General features: G+C 51.7%; 1 protein-coding gene across 1 annotated transcript; it reads left to right on the forward strand.

The window, feature by feature from the left end:
- Positions 1-336: 336 nt before the first annotated feature.
- axin2 (axin 2 (conductin, axil)) lies at positions 337-14,284 on the forward strand. Its single transcript, XM_040191788.2, is given in 12 exon segments — positions 337-1,164; positions 2,079-2,959; positions 4,459-4,575; positions 6,396-6,498; positions 8,335-8,463; positions 8,557-9,065; positions 9,154-9,333; positions 9,430-9,559; positions 9,561-9,646; positions 9,753-9,887; positions 10,646-10,795; positions 12,598-14,284. Coding segments are annotated over 11 exon segments (2,445 nt in total). The 5' UTR covers positions 337-1,164; positions 2,079-2,180; the 3' UTR covers positions 12,725-14,284.
- Positions 14,285-22,059: the final 7,775 nt, after the last annotated feature.

Genomic DNA, 22,059 nt, shown 5'->3' on the forward strand with positions numbered 1-22,059 from the left:
AACAGATGTTTTAATATGGAGCATGCTTGTTCCATGTGCCTTCACCGCCACTAGTAGGCGCTGTGGAGTGATGAACAGCGCTGCAATGTGCTATTTCCACACGTGTATGTGAACAGAATTTGCGGATTGGGACCTTTTTTTTAATCTATAATGCATGGTTTTAACATTGAGCTTGTCGTTGAGTTCTGCAGGAGGGACGTCTCTATTACCGTTAGAATAGTGTTTTTAAAAGGGGATTATAATCACAGCTGTATTATTCCCCTGAGCCATTGTCTTCTCGTAACGTGACCAATAATTCATACGCGGATATATGGACGTGCCATTTGATGCAAGCCAGTGCATTCTTTGTGCTTCAGCCGGGTCTCCAGCGGGGTTAATCTCGAGAACCCACGCGGGTCTTGAAAAGAAAAGGATCCCTGCGTCTTTAAAGTTTATGTAGCAACAGAGGGATTGTAGCGATAATGCCATTGGGGCGGCAGATCAGTTACTTCTGCCGCTCTAAAGCCTCGGGGAGTTGGCTCAAGATTACTTGTCTTTGATAAGGTCCTCGTTGTGCAGCTGCAACTTCGTGATCTGCTATTAAAAGAAAAAGATTGGTAAAACGTGGCAAAAACTCGCTATTGAGGAGGTGGGTGGGTGGGGGGGATATGAACCCTTTAAATGATGTTTCACCCGGAGTGAACGCAACGTATCTGGGCAGCTCGCGACACTTGGTTTTTTTTTGGTCGCGGGGCAATTGTTTGTTATGCAGCTGCCGGGACCTCGGCCGTCGGCTGCTCGCTTTGAAGTGCGCTGCTCCAGCCTGTCGGCTCAGTCGGTGTCGGAGTCGCCTACAGGAGAGACCTCGACGCGGGGCATGGCAGCCTGAAGCCAGAGAGGGAGGAGAAAAAAGGAGGCGGCACAGAAAAGCGGCATTTTTTTTCTTCTCTCCCCCCACCACCACCTCTCTCCCTCCTCTCGAGTGCTTTTTTTCCCTCCTCCTCTTCACCATAAACCAACTGGAACCTGAAGCGGACTGTACGTGGACGCGTCGCGGAGACGAATACTGTGGATTACACGCGTTTTTTCTTTTTATCTTGTGTGGATAAAACAATATATATATATAGATAAAAAGAAAGCCAAGAAGTGGAGTTTAATTTTGAGGAGATAACTCGTGGATCGATGGTAAGTTACACGAGTGAGTGCCTCCTCAAAGCGGCCCCCATCGGAGTTCCCTTTGATGTGCTGTTGACTCGCCTTTGAAGTAACGTTCAAGGGGGGGAATGACTTTTCTTTCAGTATCATTCTCTCCGTTTTCTTTCCGGTTTAAATTATCATTTAAAGCGAAACAAGGTGGTTTCACAGAAGTAAGGTTATTTGTTTCTTTTTTTCCTTCTTTTTGTGGTGACCCCCCCCCCCCCCCCCCCACCCTACAAGATGAGAGACTGTTGTAACTACTTGGGATCGGACGCTGTTGTTCCTATGCGCCTTGAACGCGACGTTAAATAGACTTTAAAGGACTACAATGAGGTATCAGGCGTGTGTATGCAATCTGTAATCTTCCACGTCTCCTTTCATATCATTCAAAGTGTTGCTGTCCTTAACTATATTGCCACCCCGTTTAGAGAGTGTCAGGGCTGCTATCGGGACATGTGCTGGCGGTCTGCTTGCAGCGGACGGGATGGATCCGGAAGCAAAGAGGATTTATTTGGGGGGGATCATCTCGACACGCGTGGGATTACAGACTCCTAGTGCGGTTACAATATGTATATTTTAAGAAAGAGGACAGTTTCACGCATCGCTCGGGGGGTGGGGGGGATGTTCATCTGGGTCTACTGCGCGCGTGCCAAGTTAATTCAATGTGTTGTTAATATTAGTTAATATAGCGCATTCCAGGTTGGAGATGTGGAGAAATTGTGTTTTAACTTATGTAATAATGCTGCTGCCGCGGTTGATCCTCACATTTCAGCACAAGTCAGCGAGGATCTGGAAAAAAAAGATTCCTGCTGCGCCCCCCCCCCCCCCCTCTTTTTTTTCTTTTTTCTTTTGAAGTTTGGGGCGGATCTGGTTTTGATTCAGATCAATACTTTGTGTTCCAGAGAGGAGACGGGCGGTCGGAGAGAAGCTCCCCCCGCTGACGGCAGAGAGCGAGGAGATTACACAGCCGAGGCGAACCGATCACTGCGCCGCCTCCCGGAGCCATGAGCCGCGCGCTTATGGACCACATCTCCGGTAGTTTCCGAGAAGATGCTCCTCGACCCCCGGTGCCGGGGGAGGAGGGCGAGCCCCGCCGCTACCCCGGCAAACCGGCCATGACCAAGCCCCCGCAAAAAGCCGAGGTGGTGCTCGGCTCCTCGGCGCGGAGGAACCAGGACGGTCTCGGGGAGCCGGAGGGCAGCGCGTCCCCGGACTCCCCGCTCTCCCGCTGGAACAAGTCTCTGCACTCGCTGCTCGGCGACCAGGACGGCGCCCTCCTCTTCAGGACGTTCCTGGAGCGGGAGAAGTGCGTCGACGCGTTGGACTTTTGGTTCGCCTGCAACGGCTTCCGGCAGATGGACCCGCGGGAAAGCAAAACGCAGCGGGTCGCCAAAGCCATCTACAAGCGCTACATCGAGAGCGACGGCGTGGTGGCCCAGCAGCTCAAGCCCGCCACCAAAACCTTCATCCGGGATAATATCAAGAAGCAGCACGTGGACTCCGCGATGTTCGACCAGGCGCAGACGGAGATCCAAGCCGACATGGAGGAGAACGCGTACCGGATGTTTCTGAGCTCCGGCGTCTACCTCGAGTACGCCAGGACCGGGGGAGAGACCCCCAACCACGTCGTCCAGGTCGGCTGTGGATACATGCCCACGCTCATCGAGGAGGAGGTGTGGAGCTGCGACTTCCGAGTCAAAGCGCCGCCGGGCTGCGCGTCCGTGAACGCGCAGGCGGTCACCGCGTCCGCGAGGGCGGTGGAGGTGATGGAGAGGGGACACAGGTATGGCAGCGACTCCCTTTAAAATAATAATAATAATAATGATGACGCGTTGGACTGTAAATGATGCCCGCATGTCATCTGGGGTTCTTTTTAGAGTTTGTAGAGAAACTCTCTACTCTTTCTTTTAACCCTCCGGCCCCCCTCAGCACCACCGTGTCCAGCAGCAGCAGCAGCAGCCTCTCTGCTGGCGAGGCTTTGAAATAGTCCAGCAAAGCGAGGGATCGCCTCCCTCTGGGTGGGGGGGGGAGTTCACAGAGCATGGCTGGCTCCGGCCCCAGCCAGCAAGCCGTGTGGCCGGAGGGAAACGCATCCATAGCAGATCGACATGCTGCACTTAAAGCACCTTTCTGGTGTTTATTATTATGAATGGCCTTTTTGTCCATTTCTAAAAGTGCCAAATCAAGTGCGCGCTTTTATTTGGTCGAGCAGTTTCTAAATGCATGGGATGTTTGTTTGGGGAAAGTCATCGGCGATCCGAACTGGCAGCTCGCGTGCGATGACGGCAGTGGTGAGGACTTTCTTCCAGTGTAGCGCTTGTTGCTCAGAGCCCCCTCCCTCGTCTCCTCCTCACGTCTCCTCTGAAAACGAACCCTGAACGTCAGCATCAACACCCCCCCACACTCTTCCTTCCCTCTTTACTCGTTTGCGTCAAATCTTCTCTGACCCCCCCCCCCCTCCCTAATTTTCTGCCACCCCCCCTTCCCGCGCTCACTTTTACCTTTTTCTTTTATCTTTCCTTTTGAACTTTTTGGGACTACGAAGCTTTTGGAGAGAAATTGAGGGGAAAGGAAGGACACAGAGGAGGGGGAGTGGGAGGGGGCGGTGCACCTCATGAAAGAAAGGGAGGGAGGAGAAAGGATAAATGAGAGGGGGGGGGGGGGGCGCAGGGAGGGAAGAATGCAAGGCCAGCTGTGTTAAATACCTGACTCTTTGCAAGCCCCTCTGAAGGTCAGCCTGGAGCCTACAGCTTTAGTCCTGCTGGGTCTCTCCCTCATGAAGACCCCACCCCCCCCACCCCACTCCCCCGTTTTTTCCTCTCCCCTTTCTTTCCCTCTCTTGACACTCTCCCAAGCTTCCGCTCTATACTTTTCTCTCCCTCCCGTAGCACATGTAAGAATGCAGGCCCAGCAGGAGACGAATGGGAGGAAAGAGCCAACGAGAGAAACGGAAAGAGAGAAATCGGGGGCTATTTAGGAGTACATAAATGGGGGGGGGCAAAAAAAAAGGAGAGAAAAGCCCGGCGTTGCCACCGGCGATGAGCTTCTATTTGAAGGGTGGAGGTCGGCAGGCTGCAGGGAAGCCGGCTCCTAACCGCTTATCGCTACCAAAGAAAGTCCCATTTCACTATTTCACGCACCAATCACTTCTTTCCTCGGGGTGTTTTTTTTTTTTCCAAAAGAGTGGAACAAAAAATTTGAATTCTCCACCCACACCTGTTGTGTCAGCATTGATCTGACTCTCGCCACTTGTTGCCCCCCCCCCCCCCCCAACCCTCGCAGATCGTACAAGAGAGGAGACCACGCGGGCTCGTTCGCTCCGGCCACCAGCACCAACGACAGCGAGGTCTCCAGCGACGCCCTGACCGACGACGCCATGTCCGTGACCGACAGCAGTGTGTAAGTGGAAATGAACCAGAGAGGCGACACAATGGAGGCCGTTTTTTTCCCTGTCACTGTTCTGTGACGTTATACTGTGGATGGAAGAGAAACTGTGTGAGAATAGAAGATTTTAAGAACATTTTAGTGCATCAGTTGACCGAGTAGGAGAGAAGTGCAACTACTGCCTCGTTCCCTTATTACGTCATCACAGGAATACGTTCATTCCACACCTCCTCTCCTCGCTCGTTTTGTCCCAACAGAAAACACAAAAGTTCATAGATGTTCAATTTCTCATGAAAACAGCAACAAAACAAATTTGACCACCTGAAGCGAGCGGATGTCCGGGCGGACGATCCAAAGCTGTCGCTGATTAACCGCCGTCGGGTCGACTAATCGTCACTGAAGCGCCGTGCTTCCGTCCGCACGGGGTCCACCGCTTATCTGTGTACGTGCCGGGGGGCCCGTCGCTCAGAAGAGGCGTCTTTCTCAAGCGACAGGGGGCGGGGGGGTACGATGAGGTCATCGCGCGGTGCACAGCTCAGGGCCAAGAGTGGTCAGCTAAGGGTGGGGGGTCGTACGAGAAATTGGCAAAAAACAAAAACAAATTTGTGAAAGAATCTCTGTGCAACTTGTACTTTGTCTCACGTGGGCGGCACCGAGGCCGACATGGATGATGTCACAGAAGGTCAACCGAGCTACAGATACTGACGCACTGAGGCGCCGCCGGGCAGCAATATGGCAGCTATAAAGAATTTATTATGACTTCTGACTTTTACAACAGGCTCCACTGCTCAGGCATATCTGTAGACAGCCCTGCTTCAGAGAGGCCGAAGGCCATATAGTATTATTCTGCTGTACTTTGCCCAGTGCAGTGACACTGGACACAGGGACATGCCCCACAAACACACACACACACACACACACACCTCAATTCCTGCCCGCTCTGGCCTTGATCAGCATATCTGCCTCTCTTTAGGTCAGTTAAAAGGGAGCCATAAACATTGAATCCCATTTACAGATAAAGGAAAGAATAGAAAGGGGGGGGGGCAGCACGGGGGAAGGGGCGTTTTTTTCTGTGGGAAGAGAGAGAGTGGCGGAGGGGGGGGGGATTTCTGCTTATATCTTATTTATGGATTTGCTTGGACGCTGGGGAATGCAGCTGCGCAGACTTCAAACATTACCTTATCTTACAAACCAGCCTTTTGATGTGCGGAGATCAGAGGCTGGCTGCGCTTGCCAAATGAAGATTGGGAGGGCGGGAGGGGGGGCTGCTTATGCGCATGACTGTGGCATTTCAAAGCCAAAGCGGAAAAGAGCTCCTCAGTTAGGCGAGGTCACCAGAAAGCGTCTGTTTTACGCTGTCAAGAGCTTCACGTGGAAGCTTTGGTCCCTCGTTACAGAAACCAGGTTGACTCTCTGAATCAGTCACTAATGCTAACAGTAGCCTCCGCTTAGCACGGAAGTCAGTCAGGAAATGCTAATGACGACGCTACTTCTGACTGTGTGTGTGTGTGTGGATGCAAATATGACTAATTTATGATAACCTTCTGACCAATTAAGTCAGAGCCGCGACAAACAAACAGGAAAATGAATGTCGGCATTATTTACCTCTTTCTTTTTTTAACTGAAGTTTGATGAAATAGGCGGGGGGTCAAATAGACGGGAGAATCAACAGCTTGGATTAGTTCTTTGCTTTGCTCTTCCTTGCTTACTTTGATCCACCCAGTTTGCTAATAAGCGTCTTCCCGAATGGCCGTTTGGTGTTAATTGACGTATCCGATCAGTTCCTTGACCTCTGACCTTTTGTGTTCTTTGCCCCCCCCCCCCCCCCCCTCCAGAGATGGCATCCCTCCCTATAAACTGGGCTCCAAGAAGCAGCTACACAGAGATATGCAGCGCAACATGAGGATGAACAGTCAGGTCTCCCTGCCTGCTTTTCCTGTAAGTAAACAAACACACACACACACACACACACACGTCTTTTTGAAGCAGCCCCACAGTGTTATTTCCATAGCGCCCTCAGTTCCGGGTCTCTCTTGGTTCTATGAATAGTACACAAACTGTATTCGGCATTCTCAATTCAACACGAGCAAAGATCTGAAGAGGAGCGTCAGAGACTCAGCCTCCCTCTCGGAGACACACACACACACACACACACACACACACAAGCCCCCTTGCTACCTTTGGTGTCACCTACATCCCCGTTAGGGTTCCTTGACGTCTGCGGGAGTCGGGGGGGGGTCTCTAAGCTGTTTACTGCCTCAGCGCTCGGAACGCGCCCCCCCTTTTTTCTCCCCCAATGCCGTAAATATGGAGAACAGGGAGAAATGAGGAAGATCTCTGCCGCTTTATCCCGAGGGCTCTGAAATCAGCCCGGATCCCAACAAAAACAGAAAGCCACTCCGGCACATTCACACGCACAGGCAGCGCTTTGATCCGAGGATGAATGGAGCAAACGCACAGGGAAGTGACAACTTCCAACAGAGTTGGCCCCTTCCTCTTTTTTTTTTCTTTTTTTCCACAGCATCCCCCCCCTCCCCCTACACACACACACACACACACACACACAGAGCTGCCGCATAGCGCCCCCCCTCCTCCCCACTCCTCTCAAAGCAGGCGACCTCAGGGAAGAGCGTGTCATGTGATCTCTCAGTGGGTCAGAGGTGGGAGCTGGAGGCTGAAGAGCGGCTAGCTTGAGCTTGCGAGGCGAGGAGCTCCGAGGCGGAGATCGGCTGACATGTCGCCCGAGTGGGAGCAACAGAAGCAGCTTGTTGGAATAAACTCGCCGTGACCCCCCCCCCCCCCGTCTTTGTCGACGTTACGAGACACGCAGCAAGTGTTAGTTGGCAGAGGAACGTGTTCACAGATTTCGTTCTCGCCGCTCTTCTCTCACTTTGCCTCTTTTTTGCTGCATTTTTACTTTTTTTTATGTTCTTGTTTTGGTTTCCCGTTTGATTTTTGGCAATGGCTTCCATTCCCATGGTGCACCAGCCCCGGGCTCCATCAGACAGCGCCTCCTTTTCTCACTCTTTCCTCCCCTTCATCCCTACTACAAAGGCATGGGAGAAACAAAAATCAAGAAAGCCCCCAGTGCAGAAATGCTAATAATTTAAGATGTGTGCGCGCACACACACACACTCCTTATACTGTCACTATATTGTACCTCAAAGGTGCCCAGTGTGTGACAAGGGGGGGATAAATTACCTCAACCTTTCTGATCTTTCATCCTTTTTTGGCACCTTTTTTTATCTCTTATCTTCTTCTTTCAGCCCTTCCCTCTCTTCATTCTCCTCTTTCTCTCCCCCCTGCCAGCGCACATCTCTGCATCTCAACTTCTCCCTTTTTAATCCCTCATCCTTTCCTCCCTGGAGTTCTCTTCCACCCCCTGTCGATATGTGGCTTTTATTCCTAGATGTAAAGCCACTGCTTCCCATCTATCTCTCCCTCCATCCCTCCCCGTTCTCCCCCCACTGAGTGTTTGATATTTGACTAGGAAGCCTTTGAAGTGAGCTGACTTTAAAGAGGCCCGCTGATGATGACACAGGGAACCAGCCGAGGCCTAGCCCAGCATGACTATACCCCCCCCACCCCCACCCTACCCGCCCCACCTTCCCCCATGAAACCTGCGCGTGACAGAACCCGATCGGTACCACCGGTGGTGGACAGACTGTTGCATGCGGAGAGTAGCGGTGTCCCCGATAACCAGAGGTTAACTCACACACACACACACAGACATGCAGTGGCTGACGGTTCTGCTTCTCTCCCCCCCCCCCAAAGCGCACTTGCTGGCCTCCCAAGGAGGTGGTCCCGATGAAGCCGTCGGAGTTCGCCGCCCAGCTCATATCCCGCCTGGAGAGCCTGAAGAGGAAGCAGGACACCACCAACTCCCTGGAGGAGATCCAGGAGGTACGTACGACGTTTCTCGTCCCGTCGCCAGAGAAGACGGCTGCCGGTGTTTTAAGTGCCTCGGTTGATCGTCTTGCATTCCCTGGATACCAGGAGGAGGAAAGAGATGAGGCGGAGACGGCGCTCTCACCCCACCCCTTCGCCCTCCTCCCCGAGTCCTCCGACGAGGACCCGCAGGCCATTCTGGACGAGCACCTGTCTCGCGTCCTGAAGACCCCCGGTTGCCAGTCCCCCGCCGTCGTCCGCCGCTCGCTGTGCTCCGGCTCCCCGGAGTGTCGGCCCATCGCGCGCGCCGGCTTCGGGACCAAGGCCCCGGCGGGTCCCTGCACCCCGTGCGTCTCCAGTCCCGACCAAGGGGCCAACAGCCCGACGCCGGGCCCCGGCAGGAGCTTTGTGAGCCGGCAGAACACAAAGCACATCCACCACCACTACATCCACCACCACGGCGGCCCCAAGACTCAGGAGCAGATCGAGAGGGAGGCGGCGCTTCGTGTGCATGGCCTATGCGAAGGTGGCGGCGGCAGCGATTGCCAGCCTTACCAGCGCAGCCGCAGCCTGGGCCGGGAGATGTGTGGGGCCGCCGCTACTGGCGGCAGCGTGGGGTGAGCCGCACGCACCTCTTTGCGTTATGCCGCTTGGTTTGCTTTTTCTCCATCGCCAATGCTAAGCTTCTCCCTCTCTCTCTCCCAGGCGGTCCAGCTCTCTGTCCAGGCGCGCGTGTCGCTCGGGGGCCGAGGACGGGGTGGCGGAGAGGTGCATGGAGGACTGCGGGCCTCCTCTGCAGCTGCCCAGCAACACAACGGACTCCACCCAGAACGTGCTGCAGTGGATCCTGGAGAGCAAGCGGCAAAGCAGGCACAAGTCCCACAGGTAAGCTTGAGTTGTGACTTCCCGCTTAGTTCTTTTCGGGGGGTTTTCCCGTGGCGCTGACGTGTGCCGTCTTGTTTCCTTTCCCTCCCCTCTCAGCGTCCAGAGCGTCAAAAAGACCTTCGGCGGCTCCTCGGCGCAGACGCACACGTGGGGCGGGGGCGGAAGCTGCGGCCACCTGCGTAGTCACCAGCCAGCCCAGCCGTTCATCCAGGACCCCGCCATGCCGCCCCCGCCCCCCCCCCAACACTTTGGCCCAGCTGGAGGAGGCCTGCCGCCGGCTAGGGGAGGTTTCCATCAAGCCCGCCAAGCAAAGGTACACGGCAACGAGATGCCTTATGATCATGGATTATGATGATGATGATGATGATGATGACGGTGTGTATTGTTAACGTATTGTTAACGTCTCTTCACGTCTTCAGGCATCCGATGTCCGGTCTCCAGCAAGAGAAGAGCCACCCAGTGCCTGTGCAGGCCGAGGGCTCCGCCCCTCCGTCTCTAGCCAGTCCCGCTCCCCTCGGGCTCCACCCGACCAGCGGCGGCCTCCAATCAGAAGAGTACGATGCCTCTAGCGTCCTGCCCTCCCTCTCCTCTGCTCCTCCTGTCCGCTCCTCTTCCTCCTCTTCTCAGCCATAAGCTCCACCTTGCAGTGTACTTCTACTCTTTTTTTTTTTTTTAAACTCTCCTCCGTATGCGCCGCCCGCCGCACATGTAGGGAGTCACACCAGTAGTCGCTGTGCACACGTCACATATGTGCACATACACGCGCACACGCGATCACAGTCATTATAGAAAAAAAGGTGACCCCCTTTCGTAAAGTTATTTTAAGCTGCTCTGCCTCTTTTTGCTTGCATGTGTTTTGTTGCTGCGTGTGAGTGTGAGGGGGGGGTGTAGTCACGGCACCACCTGACTGAGACGGCCTGTCACATACATATGCATCGTGTTTATTGGCGGCCCTTCAGTGGGCGGCCGGTCGGGGCCGAGCAGAGCTTTGCAACAGGAGCTTCTCTGAAGCGGCCCTACAAAGCCTTGGACAGAGCTGAGGGGCATCCGATAGCGCCGTGCCCCCCCTCCGCGTGCACGCGCCTCACATGACGGCGCCGGGTCTCTCGCCTCGCATGCGTTATTCCTCAGTCAGGGGGCTGCTAGTGCGTCTCCACCCAAGTGTTGTTGTAGATTCCCGTCTCTCAGCAGCTTTGCCTTTTTGCTTGTTTTTCTTTCTCCCGATTTCCTCTTTTGATCGTCGTTTTTGCTGCGCGCCGCGAGCGTGTAGCCCTCCTAACACGCCGTTCTCTCGCTGTGTGTCCGTCTGCAGGGCGAAGGAGGCCAGAAAGGGTTCAGGAGGCGAGACGGTGGTGACGTATTTCTTCTGTGGTGAGGAGATCCCCTACCGGAGGAACATGAAGAGCCACTGCCTCACCCTTGGCCACTTCAAGGAGCAGCTCCGCAAGAAGGGCAGCTACAGGTGTGTGTGTGACCACCAAACCGTTAGCTGGCAGAAAGGCTCCCAGCGACTAAACTGATCAGTGCTCGGGTGACCCTAAATCCCTGCGTGTGTCTCACATTGTGGGCTGTGTGTTTTTCGTGCGTACGTGTCGAGGGGGATGCAGTGAAAAGGAAAGGACACGAGGGAAGGAGGGAGGGGGCGGCGTCGGGGTTAGTGGAAGAGTTTGAACTGCAGCGATTTGGGTCCCATCTGGTATTGATTTCCATGCTAAGGCACACTTAATACACACTAATACACACGGCTTTGAAGCCTCGGCCTCTTTCATTTCAACCAACAAAGACTCGCACAAATGGCCCGGCGTGCAAATTCTTCACTGATGCTATCAGGGGCTCTTTTTCTTTCTTTTTTTCTGCCCTTGATGTGCGTGTGCGCACGCACACACACATGTACTTTGTTGAACATGCACAATGTTTACACATGTTGTAATCATTTTATGGCTGTTTTAAAGGACGATTGTTAAATGGCGCGTTTGCCGGTTTGCTGCGCCGGCCGCACAGCTTCCATTTATTTATTTTTTTATCTGTTTTACTTTGATTGCGCCTTTCCAGTTGGCATTAAAACTGAAAACCGCCGTGGTCTCCGGGATAAGCGCAGCCGTAGTGTTAATAATTACAGGTATGGAGCCATTACGCCTTTTTCCCCACCAGATGCGTAACGGAGCTTTTTGGCTCATCGAATGTGACGAGCACTTAGCTCGGTTTGCGCCACCACCTCTCCGTCTCACCTCTCCGTCTCACCTCTCCGTCTCACCTCTCCGTCCCGCTTGTCTCCGGTCCCCTGTCGGACCGTCCACTTCTTTGGATGGAGCTTGTGCGGCGCGTTTATCGCAGCCAGAGAATGTGTGGAGTTTGGGTCATTTCAGCATGGCAGCGGTTCAACAAAGAACAGTACTGCCGGGCCCTGCCAGACTATATTGGTGCCAGATGTCAGTGCAAACGTAAAGGGGGGGGCAGATCTAGCCACATAAAACACGTTGCATTGGAAATCCAGGCTTTTTTTTGTCTCTGTCTGTGTCTCAGCAGAAAATATCATGGCTCTTTAAAGGAGAAAGATGGCTGCACTTGTTGTTTTTTCTCTTTTTCCTCGTCCATATAGTCCACAAGGACACGATGATCAAGGAGTCCTCTGCGCTTTCATGTCCTCTTATTCACTCGCTTCTTCTTCCTCTGGTATTCAGTGAAGCCATCGCTGCTTTTTCTTCTCGAGCTCGTCCAGCTAGTGTGTTCTTTGGGGGGCTTTTTTGGTATCGCACATTCAACTTTGTCCGCCTTCCGTCCCATTAAAAGCAAAACGTTCACAAACATTCCAGCCCCCCCACACATGGAGCACATGGAGGCAGTTTTCCATTACATAGTTAATGAGTGATTCCTGAGACACACCAAGCAGCCCACCCCTGCTGCTTTCCCTTCCTCTAAAATGAGGATGGGGGGGGGGTTTGCATCATTAATGGCCCAGTGAAGTCATGGCTGAGGAGAAGCCCCTCCTTTCTGTTCACACACACACACACACACACACACACACAGAAAGTTGCCAGTCGGGTGCCCTTCCTACAGCCGTCAACAGGAGACAGGAAGTACACTGTGTACCGCTCGCTCCTTCCCCTCCTCCACCTTGTCTTCTCCGCTTTGTCCCCTTAATGAAACAGGGATGAGCGGTAGTTGAAGGACCCCTCCATTTTTCGGTTTATAAAGTTTATAAAGGTCAAAGGGCGTTTGACTTGGTGTGTGAGTGTTAACGCCGCCTTGTCTCTCCGGTCTCAGGTACTACTTCAAGAAGGCCAGCGACGAGTTTGCGTGCGGCGCCGTGTTCGAGGAGGTGTCGGACGACGGCTGCTCGCTGCCCACCTACCAGGGCAAGATCCTGGGCAAGGTGGAGAGGATGGAGTGAGACCCCCCCCCCCCCCGCCCCACCTCGTGGATTTTAAAACGGACCCTTCACACCTCCATGGATGTAATCCCTTCGTTCGCTCGCAAACACACACACACACACACACACACGCAGGAGCTTATCGGACTGGACATGCCGCCGAAGGAATATTGCCGACGTTCGGGAAGAGGAAGGAGGACGAGTCATCGCCATTACAGGACTGTCACCGCCTCCACGTCTAGAGGAATCAAAGAATGCGTGTCTGTCTGTTCTGTGTGTGTGTGTGTGTGCGCTCGTGTGTTGCTGGACAGAAACACGTGTGTGTGTGTTTCCAGAAGAGGAAACTCAAAAGACTTTAGGTGAATGACCACTCCTCAAAGAAGCCGTTCGGGTGGCGTTTGGATCTGAGACTGGCAGCCCACCCGAGCCCCCCCCCCTGTGCCGGCATCTGCCACTGGCTAAGCGACCCTGCTAGTGTGTGTGTGCACAGATATACATGTACATTGCATTGTAACGTGATGCTCGTATTGCTGTGTAAAGATTCGTATTGCTATTTATTGGAAGCGTCCCCGTTGTTCCTCTATGGACAAGCTGCTTGTAGTTGGAGAAACTTCTCCAAGTTTCCACATCCGTGATTCTTTTTTTTTCTTTTTTCTGTTGCCCCCCTCAACCCTTTCCCATCCTGCTGAGCATTAGTTCTCAAGCAAAAGAAATGGCTTTTATTCATTGTCCGCCCCTCCATCTTGAGCTGTAAACTTACAAAATACCTCTTCGAAGGACCCTCTCCTCCTCCTGCAGATTCAGCGATGACTCCATCTCTGATCTCCTGGCGGCAGCGCTTACTGCTGAGGCTCTTATCACTTAAAAGTTTGATAATATATTTACTACTGCAGTGCTATTTGTCGCCATCTGCGCCGAGCGTACTATGAGTGGGGGGGGGGGGGTGTAAAGAACAAAAATGCCATTAACGTGTAATTCCCAGCTAGCCTTGATCCGTCGCGTCTTAGTGCCTTTGTTTCAGTGGCGCAGGCATCGCACAAATAGCCTACGAGTTAACGAAGAGGAAAGTGCCCTGAACGTGGTCCTAGAGTCCCCAAAATGTGTTTACGCCATTATTAATATTTACCAACACAAAGCTCTATAGTGTGCCCCCCAACGTGCTTACCGATGTGATTGTGTGACTGAGTTGCTTTTGAGTAGTGTTACTCTGTGTGTTTGAAAGCTGCACTATGCGCTGCAGATGATGATGATGGTGATTTACACACTATGTCCGTAGTGTTCTAACTGAGTACAGTAGCTGTGCCTACATGGATTCTTGCCGTGTTTTACCCAATTTTCCGGGTCCTTTTACTCCCTTGGTTTTTACAAGGGGCCTTATGTTAAAAAGATATTTTTATGCCTTTTAGTATCCGTTTCATCATGTTTTATGTTTTATAATATTTTTCATGGCTTCCTTGGCTCCACTTGTAAACTGTAAATTATGCGTTCTATAGAGCTCAGTTGAAAAGATGCCTCGGTACTTTAATTATTGTAATTATGAAGAGATGTAGCCTTTATTAAAATGTTCTATTTTTCAAATTAGCAAATGGCTTCCTATGGTTTTGTGTCTGTCCAGGGGGCCGGGGTGGGGATTTTGGGTGTGTGTGCGTGTGTGTTGCAAACTTCCCCACACACACACCCCACTGCGAATATTGCAACTCGTTGGATCCGGAGAGGAATCTCTGCCAGATTTGCATCCATTATCGGCTCTTAATTTACTCCCTGTTGGAAATTAAAGCATGCAGCATTAATTTGGCCACCACAGTGTGTTTAAGTGTAAGACAGGGGGGGGGGGCTTTAACATTACACTCTGTCTTTAAAGGACAGCGTCACATTTCCTCAAGTCCGTCATTTTCTCAGGTTTTAGTTTTTTTTCGTCCCCTTCATACTGGCGGATAAAGACGCGTCCTAGTGAGTCTGTGTGATGAGTGGGGGACAAAAAACTCGCTGACACTGAAGGAACGTACAGATTCCACGCCAAAGGGCCATGTTTATGACAAACAAAGAATTTAAAATATAAACCTGCTGTCATGGTGGGAAAACCAAACATTTTAAATGTAGCTGCTTTTCTACATTTATTCTCCAATAATCTCTTGTAAATGTTAATCCATCTCTCTTCATACCATTTAACATGCCTACCCACCTCAGCCATGCTAACCCGTATGGGCAGCGTCCCATTTAGCTGAACGGGAACCGTGGGTGGCTCCCTGGACTGACGGCGTGACGCGTTAAATGCTTTGGCCTGTGACGCGAGTGCGATGCAGAGAGATCTGGGATCACAGCGTACGCCAGGCGGCCTCACGCGTCGTCTTATTTCATTTCCACTTGTACCAGCTTCTAGCTGCACATCAACACCGACGCTGAAACCCACACCGCTGTTGGCACACCGCTCTCCTCTGACACGGCGCGCTCCTTTTAAGTCGCATTGGCTCAGAGTGTTTCTCATCCACCTTTTCATATTGAAAGGGCATCATGATATTGTTAAAATATCCTTTTTCGGGTCTTTCATCAGTAAAGGTCAGTGCATACGCTTGAAGGCCGTCCTTTGGACTCTTCAGAACTAAGAGGCTCCCGCTCAGCGGCAGAAGGCCCCGTGAACCCGTCTTTGTGTGGAGGGCTATTTTAGTAGGCTCACCTTTTTGAACGGTGCACAGGGCCGGCTGGACGCTCCGCTGCTATTCAGACATCAAGCTGCTTTTCGGGTGAGTTTTTTTTAAATTATTTTTAGATTTGAGGGTTGCTAAAAAAATTCATGGACAAAGTTTGTGTGTTTTTGTGTGTTCAGAGAACATAAATTGTCCTCTGCTTCTGCTTCACCGCCCACGTCTCTGCTCTTCGAAGGCGATTAGAGAAAGACGAATGAAATCTTATTCTCACAAAGTAACCCTGACTTAAGATCCACTTAACGCTGATTTAGAGGACTGAGAATGACATTTCCATCTCCTGCTCCATCTCCTGCTCCATCTGCAAGTGTCCGAGAGACTGAATCCCTGCTCCTGGAAGTTCTGCCGTCGGTGTGTGAATGTGTGTCAAAAGAAAGAGCGACTATAAAAGAGGAGACGTCGCCTGAAAATCAGGCGACGTCTCAGCGAGAGTTATCTAGCGTAGCGTTGAATCCATGCATCGTCTCACACAGTGAGTATTGACGGCCAGATACTGCTCACCATCTTCACAGAACTGCACAAAAACGTCGTACCCCCCCCCACACACACACACACACACACACCCTTTATGTCCACATCTATGCCTGCTATTGTTTCCCCCGATGATATCCAACGTCTGCTACCTGTCCCGCCCACATGAGGCGAGATCAAAGCCTCTGACTGTGAACAGCGGCTCACAGGAACACAAACAGGAAGTGGAACCAGGATCACACGGATGCGCTTTGATTGGTGGAGGCCAAGCTTTGACGTCCGCGTGCAGTCGTTGCAGTGTTACTTCCCTAAATGTTTTTACATTTTTTTTATAGATGACCTTCACCCCTTTGCGAGAAAGTCAAATAGCTTAAATAGTCCGGAAATATGAAAAGCTTTGTGACAAAAAACACAATATGGACGAACACACAATGTAGGTTAATGTGGAGACGAGGACATGGGAAAATCTCTACTCACTGTATTTCACCGCAAACCCCAATCTCATTTAAATACAACAATCATTCCACCAGAGATGGATACGAAAGAACGAGACCCCCAATTTTGGGTCCTGAACCCCTTCATTTGGACCTCGGATCAGCCGCACAGGCATCGACCCAGACAGCAGCGGGACTGTGGTGAACCAGGGGCCCTCGTCTGGAACCCGGTCGGGCGCCGCTGTGGTCGCTGATCCCCCGACCATCTGACCAATCATGTGACTTTATATACCGGCTGATACGGCGTCTTAGCCAATCAGAACTTCGCAACCAACCAAACGGCACATCTGCTGACATGTTCAGATGACAGCTGCCTGGCCGAGAAAGAACCAGAAACCATCCCTGAAAAATACAGACGTAGCATTAGTGAACGGAATGTAGGAATCTGTAGGAAGGATATGCGTTAAAGGTGAGTGAGATAATACAGAACACTATGGGAGAAGATCTTTAAGCTTTGAACACTGCATTGCCCCCCCCCCTCCCCAAATAGATAGGGCTGACTGAAAGAAAAATCCTTATATTTCCATCCCCGATCACAAGGCAGCGGTCTGAAGAGATTGTGTATCTTAAAACGCTTTGGGAAAGGAAGAAGACGATGGGGTTTGACCGCGAGGGCCAGAAACATAATCTGCCACAAGTATCGGATGCTGCGCCGCTCGAATGGGGCGGCGAGGACGTGTGGTACGGATGGGGGCCCCGCCGTCCTGGAGGGAGTCCTGGTCTGTGCATCCTCCCCGCGGGCCCGGAGGAAAAGCATCTTTTGTGGAGCGAGCGAGCGCCATTGTCCTCCTCCGGGTGTTTACGCTGGTCTTGGATTTCAGCGAGTGCACAGCGCAGCCCCGGCGAGCCACAGGATCGCCATTGTTCTGTGCCCGTGCAGGAATGGTAGCCTGCAGTCACCTTCTGTCTGACTGTCGCCATTGTCCCCCCCCCTCCACGCCACCCAACCCCAAACTTCTTTGTTTTTGCTCCTCAACACCAGACAGCCCAGATCGTTGCCCGATGTCGCTTCCTCTCCCTCCCCATTGTTTCCTCGTCTCCCCGTGCGTGACTTTTTCTCCCCCCTTGTAGGTCGCCGTGCGCGCGTCGGTTGCTGTGAGTGGTTTGGGAGGACGGGGGGACGGGGGGAGGGGGGGTTGACTGTTAGGGTGCACACAGTGCATGTGAGGATTTATGGCTAAACACATGTGTTTCTGAGTCTTTGAGCTCCCCGTGGCGAGGGTTTGGGTAGAGTTTACAGCGAGAAGACGGGGCGCAGAGAGGGACGTGGGGGTGTATGAGAGAGAGAGAGAGAGAGAGAGAGAGAACCCAGGCCGGGACATGTGGTTCTTGTTTGGGGCGCTGCATGCAGAGAAGGCGGGTCTGGCTTCTCTTCGACTCCAACCTGCGTCTAGAATCTAAACATCCCACTGATTATTAAACAATACGGACGCCCTCGTGGCCCGTCCGTATGAACAGGGAATCGGGTTCAACACACCGGGATTCACGACCAATCAGCCTCTTTTTCCAAGGGCACGTTCTCGTATTACACATCTGTCATATTTCCTTTGTAATAGTCTATATCTGTATCTCCAATGTCCTGGATAATGTTTCTTGTTGGTTGTAACTGAGTGGGAGCATATGAGCACGATGCCTCTGGGCTCAGAGAATTCACTACAGCATGTAGTAACGTTAGACTGTGAACCATGTGAACACCCCCCCCCCCCCCACCCCCCCTTTCATTCTGCTGGAAACAAGCACACCCACAGAACTCCAAAGCCCTCTGGGTGAACAACTGTTTTACATGTGCGCACCAACCTCCAACACGCTAAAAGGCCACAATCAAGAGGCATTGATTTTACCCGATACGCTCTTCTGATGAATTTCCCACAACACTTATTTTATCAGGAAAAGTTCATCTCCGGACTATTTTACAGGTTAATGGTGGTTATGAGACGTATGAATTGAATTAGTCAAGAGTACCATTGAATGGAAAAAAAAAAGTTGTTATGTAAAGAAAACCCTCTGGAAATTCACGGAAGATTTAGCGTCTCGTAAAATAAAGCATTACTACTTAAATGCTGCGTGTAACCATGGTATCCACAGAGGCTTTATTTCATACACTATATCACTATACTATATACTACTATATAAGTCTATGTGACAAAGAAATTACACTCAGAGTCTATTTTACAGGCTGTTTCCTTCTCAACCACATCTCACTGGCATCCTCCGCGTTGGGAAAGCAGGGCACAAATAGTTCAGTATGGTACCTCTAAAATATTTCAATGGATAATAATCTGAATTTGTATTTTCCTCACTTCAAATCAACATTGAAGCTGAAACGGTTCGCAGGACATTTAGTGTTAAATGAAAAAGGCCCGTTGTGGATCCGATTTCAGTTCCCTCCGTCTGTCTAGGAGGGAAACATTTTGTGATTGTGAAGTTCAAAACGCAGAAATGAACACGTCAACTGATCAAAAGAGACATAAATAGGACAAGTGATGAACATAGTCCCAATCAAACAACGATACAGGGGTTGATAATTGGTAATGTTGCAAATAGCCAAAATCTCATACTTAGTTTCTAAGTGAAACATTTCAATTTAAATGTAGTCTTTATGACCCTCATAAACATGGTGCTGTGGAAACCACAAGAACAACATGCTGGTAAGCTTTAAAGATGGAGGTCAGTGAAGGCCGTGGCCCAAATCCTGGTGGCTCCACACAATCACCCCCGCTGCTTCTTCCACTTCTCCTCCCATCATCTCTCCGTCGCCACCTCGCTGGGAAAGACACAAGAAAGGGAGGAAGGAGGCGAAGAAAAAAAAAAAAAAAAAGAGCCGGGGAGGTGAACACGCGTGAGCCGGGGGGTCCTCGCTCTCCTGCCGGCCTGCCTGCCTGGGAAAAGAACAGACCCGGCTTCACATCGCACACACAACACACACCGCCTGCCTCAGCATACGTGTGAGCACGCATGTGAGGGCATTGGCTTGCGAGGGAGCGCGTGTTCTTGTGCGTGACCGGGAGAGCACACAAAGGGAGGAAGGATTGTTTCAAAGGAGAGAATTAGAAAGGATGACAGGAGGCCGTGTGAGAAGGACGGGGAAATCAAGCAGAGGGTGTTAGTCCCAAAAAAACAGAAGAAGAAGAAGAAGAAGAAGAGAAGCCCTTCATAAAATGTGATGAAAGAAGTCATGCAGAGCGGGACTGGATGAAGGCTCCACAGGTGCAGGAGAAAAAAAAGGCGATTCCATCGATTTTAGGTTTAGGGAAGACCTACAAAAAACCTTGCTGAAAACTTTTCAGGGGGCAAAGAGGGCAGAGGGGGAGTCATCGGGAGTCGGAACGAGGGAGGGGAAGGGACGGGACGAGGAGTCTGTGATCCAGATGAAAAGCGGAGAGAGAAAAGACAAACGTGGAGAAAGAGCCGCAGCGCTCGTGCGCCCCCCCCCCCGGCTGGGCGCGCGGGTCAGAGCCGGAGTAAACAAACCCACAGCTTAGCGGCGCGTTTGATCCGATCCAACACCAAACACCGAGCGGAGTAAACAGGAAAAGTAGACCGGGTCAGCTCCAGAGGAGGCCTGTGTGTGTGTGTGTGTGTGTGTGAGTGGCTTTGGGGGGGGTTAGATGTACCGACCCGAAAGCTAGCGATGGCCCCTCCAACGCAGCCCGTCATCACTTATTTAAACTGAAACAAAATGGGCCCCTGGTGGATGTTTTCCTACCACAGCGAACGAGTTGAGCTGATTCCTGTCGGCATGTTGTGTACACATGTTTCTTCTACGATGTACTTAGAGGGACGTTCCTCACCGGAAAAACATGTTTTGTTGATCGCCTGATAACCTTTTGGTTAATAGCAGCAAGCAGGAGGACATTTTGGACCCACTGCAGAAAATGAGGAGACGAATGATTGGAGGAAACATTGTGGAACATCTACACTTCACTCCGGTTCGCTTCGTTGGTGTGGTTGGGGCAGTGAGTGGTTCCAACGAGGGACCCCCACCCCTCCCTCCCCCCCCTGCATTACCGGAACGCGATGGTGGATGGTGGAGAAGCACCCGTCTCTAAGTACGTTGCAGAAGAAGAAGGCGTCAGACGGGACAGGTCTTATAGCGACACGCCTTCGACTGGAGTTCCAGCCTCGAAAAGTTCAAATTAGTCCATTTTTTTAAAAGGCAGTATTCAAAGGCGGTAGCATGAAAAGCATAAAAAAGGGGGGATGAAATGTCGGCACTGCGGCGTTAAAAGGGAGATGGGAGATGAGAGATGCTGGTGTCTGACTTTGGTGCGACTTCAAAAGGCTGGTGTTTAAAGCGGCGGGCCTTAATGCCGGCCCGATAGCGGAGCTGTCATGTCTGTGTGACCTCCCGCAGCTGGCCGGCCAGGGACACACGACTCACGCCGCGCGCGCACGTGTGTGTGTGCGTGTGATTCCTCGATGTGTGTGCACGACTTTTTGTACACTTCTGTGTCAGCACTCGTGTGGCTCTTGCTTTATGTCTTGATGTGATTGTCCGTGTGCCTTTTAATGTTTGTGTTTTGATGTCGTGTGTGTGTGTGTGTGTTTGTCTGAGCTGTGACTCTGTGTGTGTGTGTGTGTGTGTGTGTGCGCACAGAGGTTGAAGATCTAAGCCAGGCTCTGCCCTCTCTCTCGCCATGCACAGAGGCCTCCCACCCCCCTTTTCTTCTTGTTAAGATTCAAACGCCGATAGGCTTTGAACTGCAGCTGTAGACTCTGCAGTCGTTTCGCCGCTTTAGCTCGACTAGCTAAAGTTGCCGCGGCCGCGGATGACCATCACGCCGGCCCGTGATTAGCGGCGCGGCCGTGGGCGAAAGCGCGTCGCGCCGCTTGTTAAAGCGGGGGACTTGCCCTTGATGTGGCAGAACAGACGAGTGGTCTTAACGTGATGTCGCTCCGCTCAGCTTTTTTCTCCCTTCGGAGAAATACAGTTGATCTAACGTTTGGCACCAAGTAAACAGCTTCCAAAATGGATTAAAGAAAGTTATATTCTTGGAGGTCTATGCCCTTTTCTTTTTTTTTGGATGGCACTTTCGAACTGTTGGAAATCCTTTCAGAGGAATCTCGTACCGACATTCATGTTCCCCAGAGGATGAACTGTAACAACATTGGTGATTCCCCGACCTTCCAGCGGGTCAAACCTTTCCCCTTGACGATTAGCTTGTCAAATGTTAGCATGCTAACTCGTGAATCTTAGGGATTAGTCCCTCGTGTTGATCTGCAAAGATAAATGAACCATCTCCGTCATCTTCAGTGTTAGCTGCTCGCATTTCGCCCTTTCACTCTTGCTAAAAGAGTCACAAAACTCTCAACGGCGACGCGAACATCGCTGGTACCGTGACGGCTTCTTAACAGATTAACGGCTCTCTTATCATCTTGCACAGACCCGTCAGTTTATTTTTCTCCCCGCTTTGCGTCGCTAATGTTTTCTTGCGCTGCGTCTCTCCTTATCTGTCGGTGCTAGCGGGGCCATGAAGGCCGAGCGGCCTCTTTCCTGCTCTTTAAAGTCCAAATGGCAGCGTACCGCTGAGAGCTGCCTCTTCTCTCCTCCACCTGTTTGTTCTCGTTTCATCTTCTCTCGGAGGAGAGAGAGTCTGCCGGCCGGTACAGATGTTGTCAAAAGACCAGTACACACACACGCGCGCACACCGCGCCTCGACATATCTTTGTGTCCTTTGCATCTTCATGT

This window comes from Gasterosteus aculeatus, chromosome 11 (genome assembly GCF_964276395.1).
Source record: "Gasterosteus aculeatus chromosome 11, fGasAcu3.hap1.1, whole genome shotgun sequence".
Taxonomy (NCBI): Eukaryota; Metazoa; Chordata; class Actinopteri; order Perciformes; family Gasterosteidae; genus Gasterosteus; species Gasterosteus aculeatus.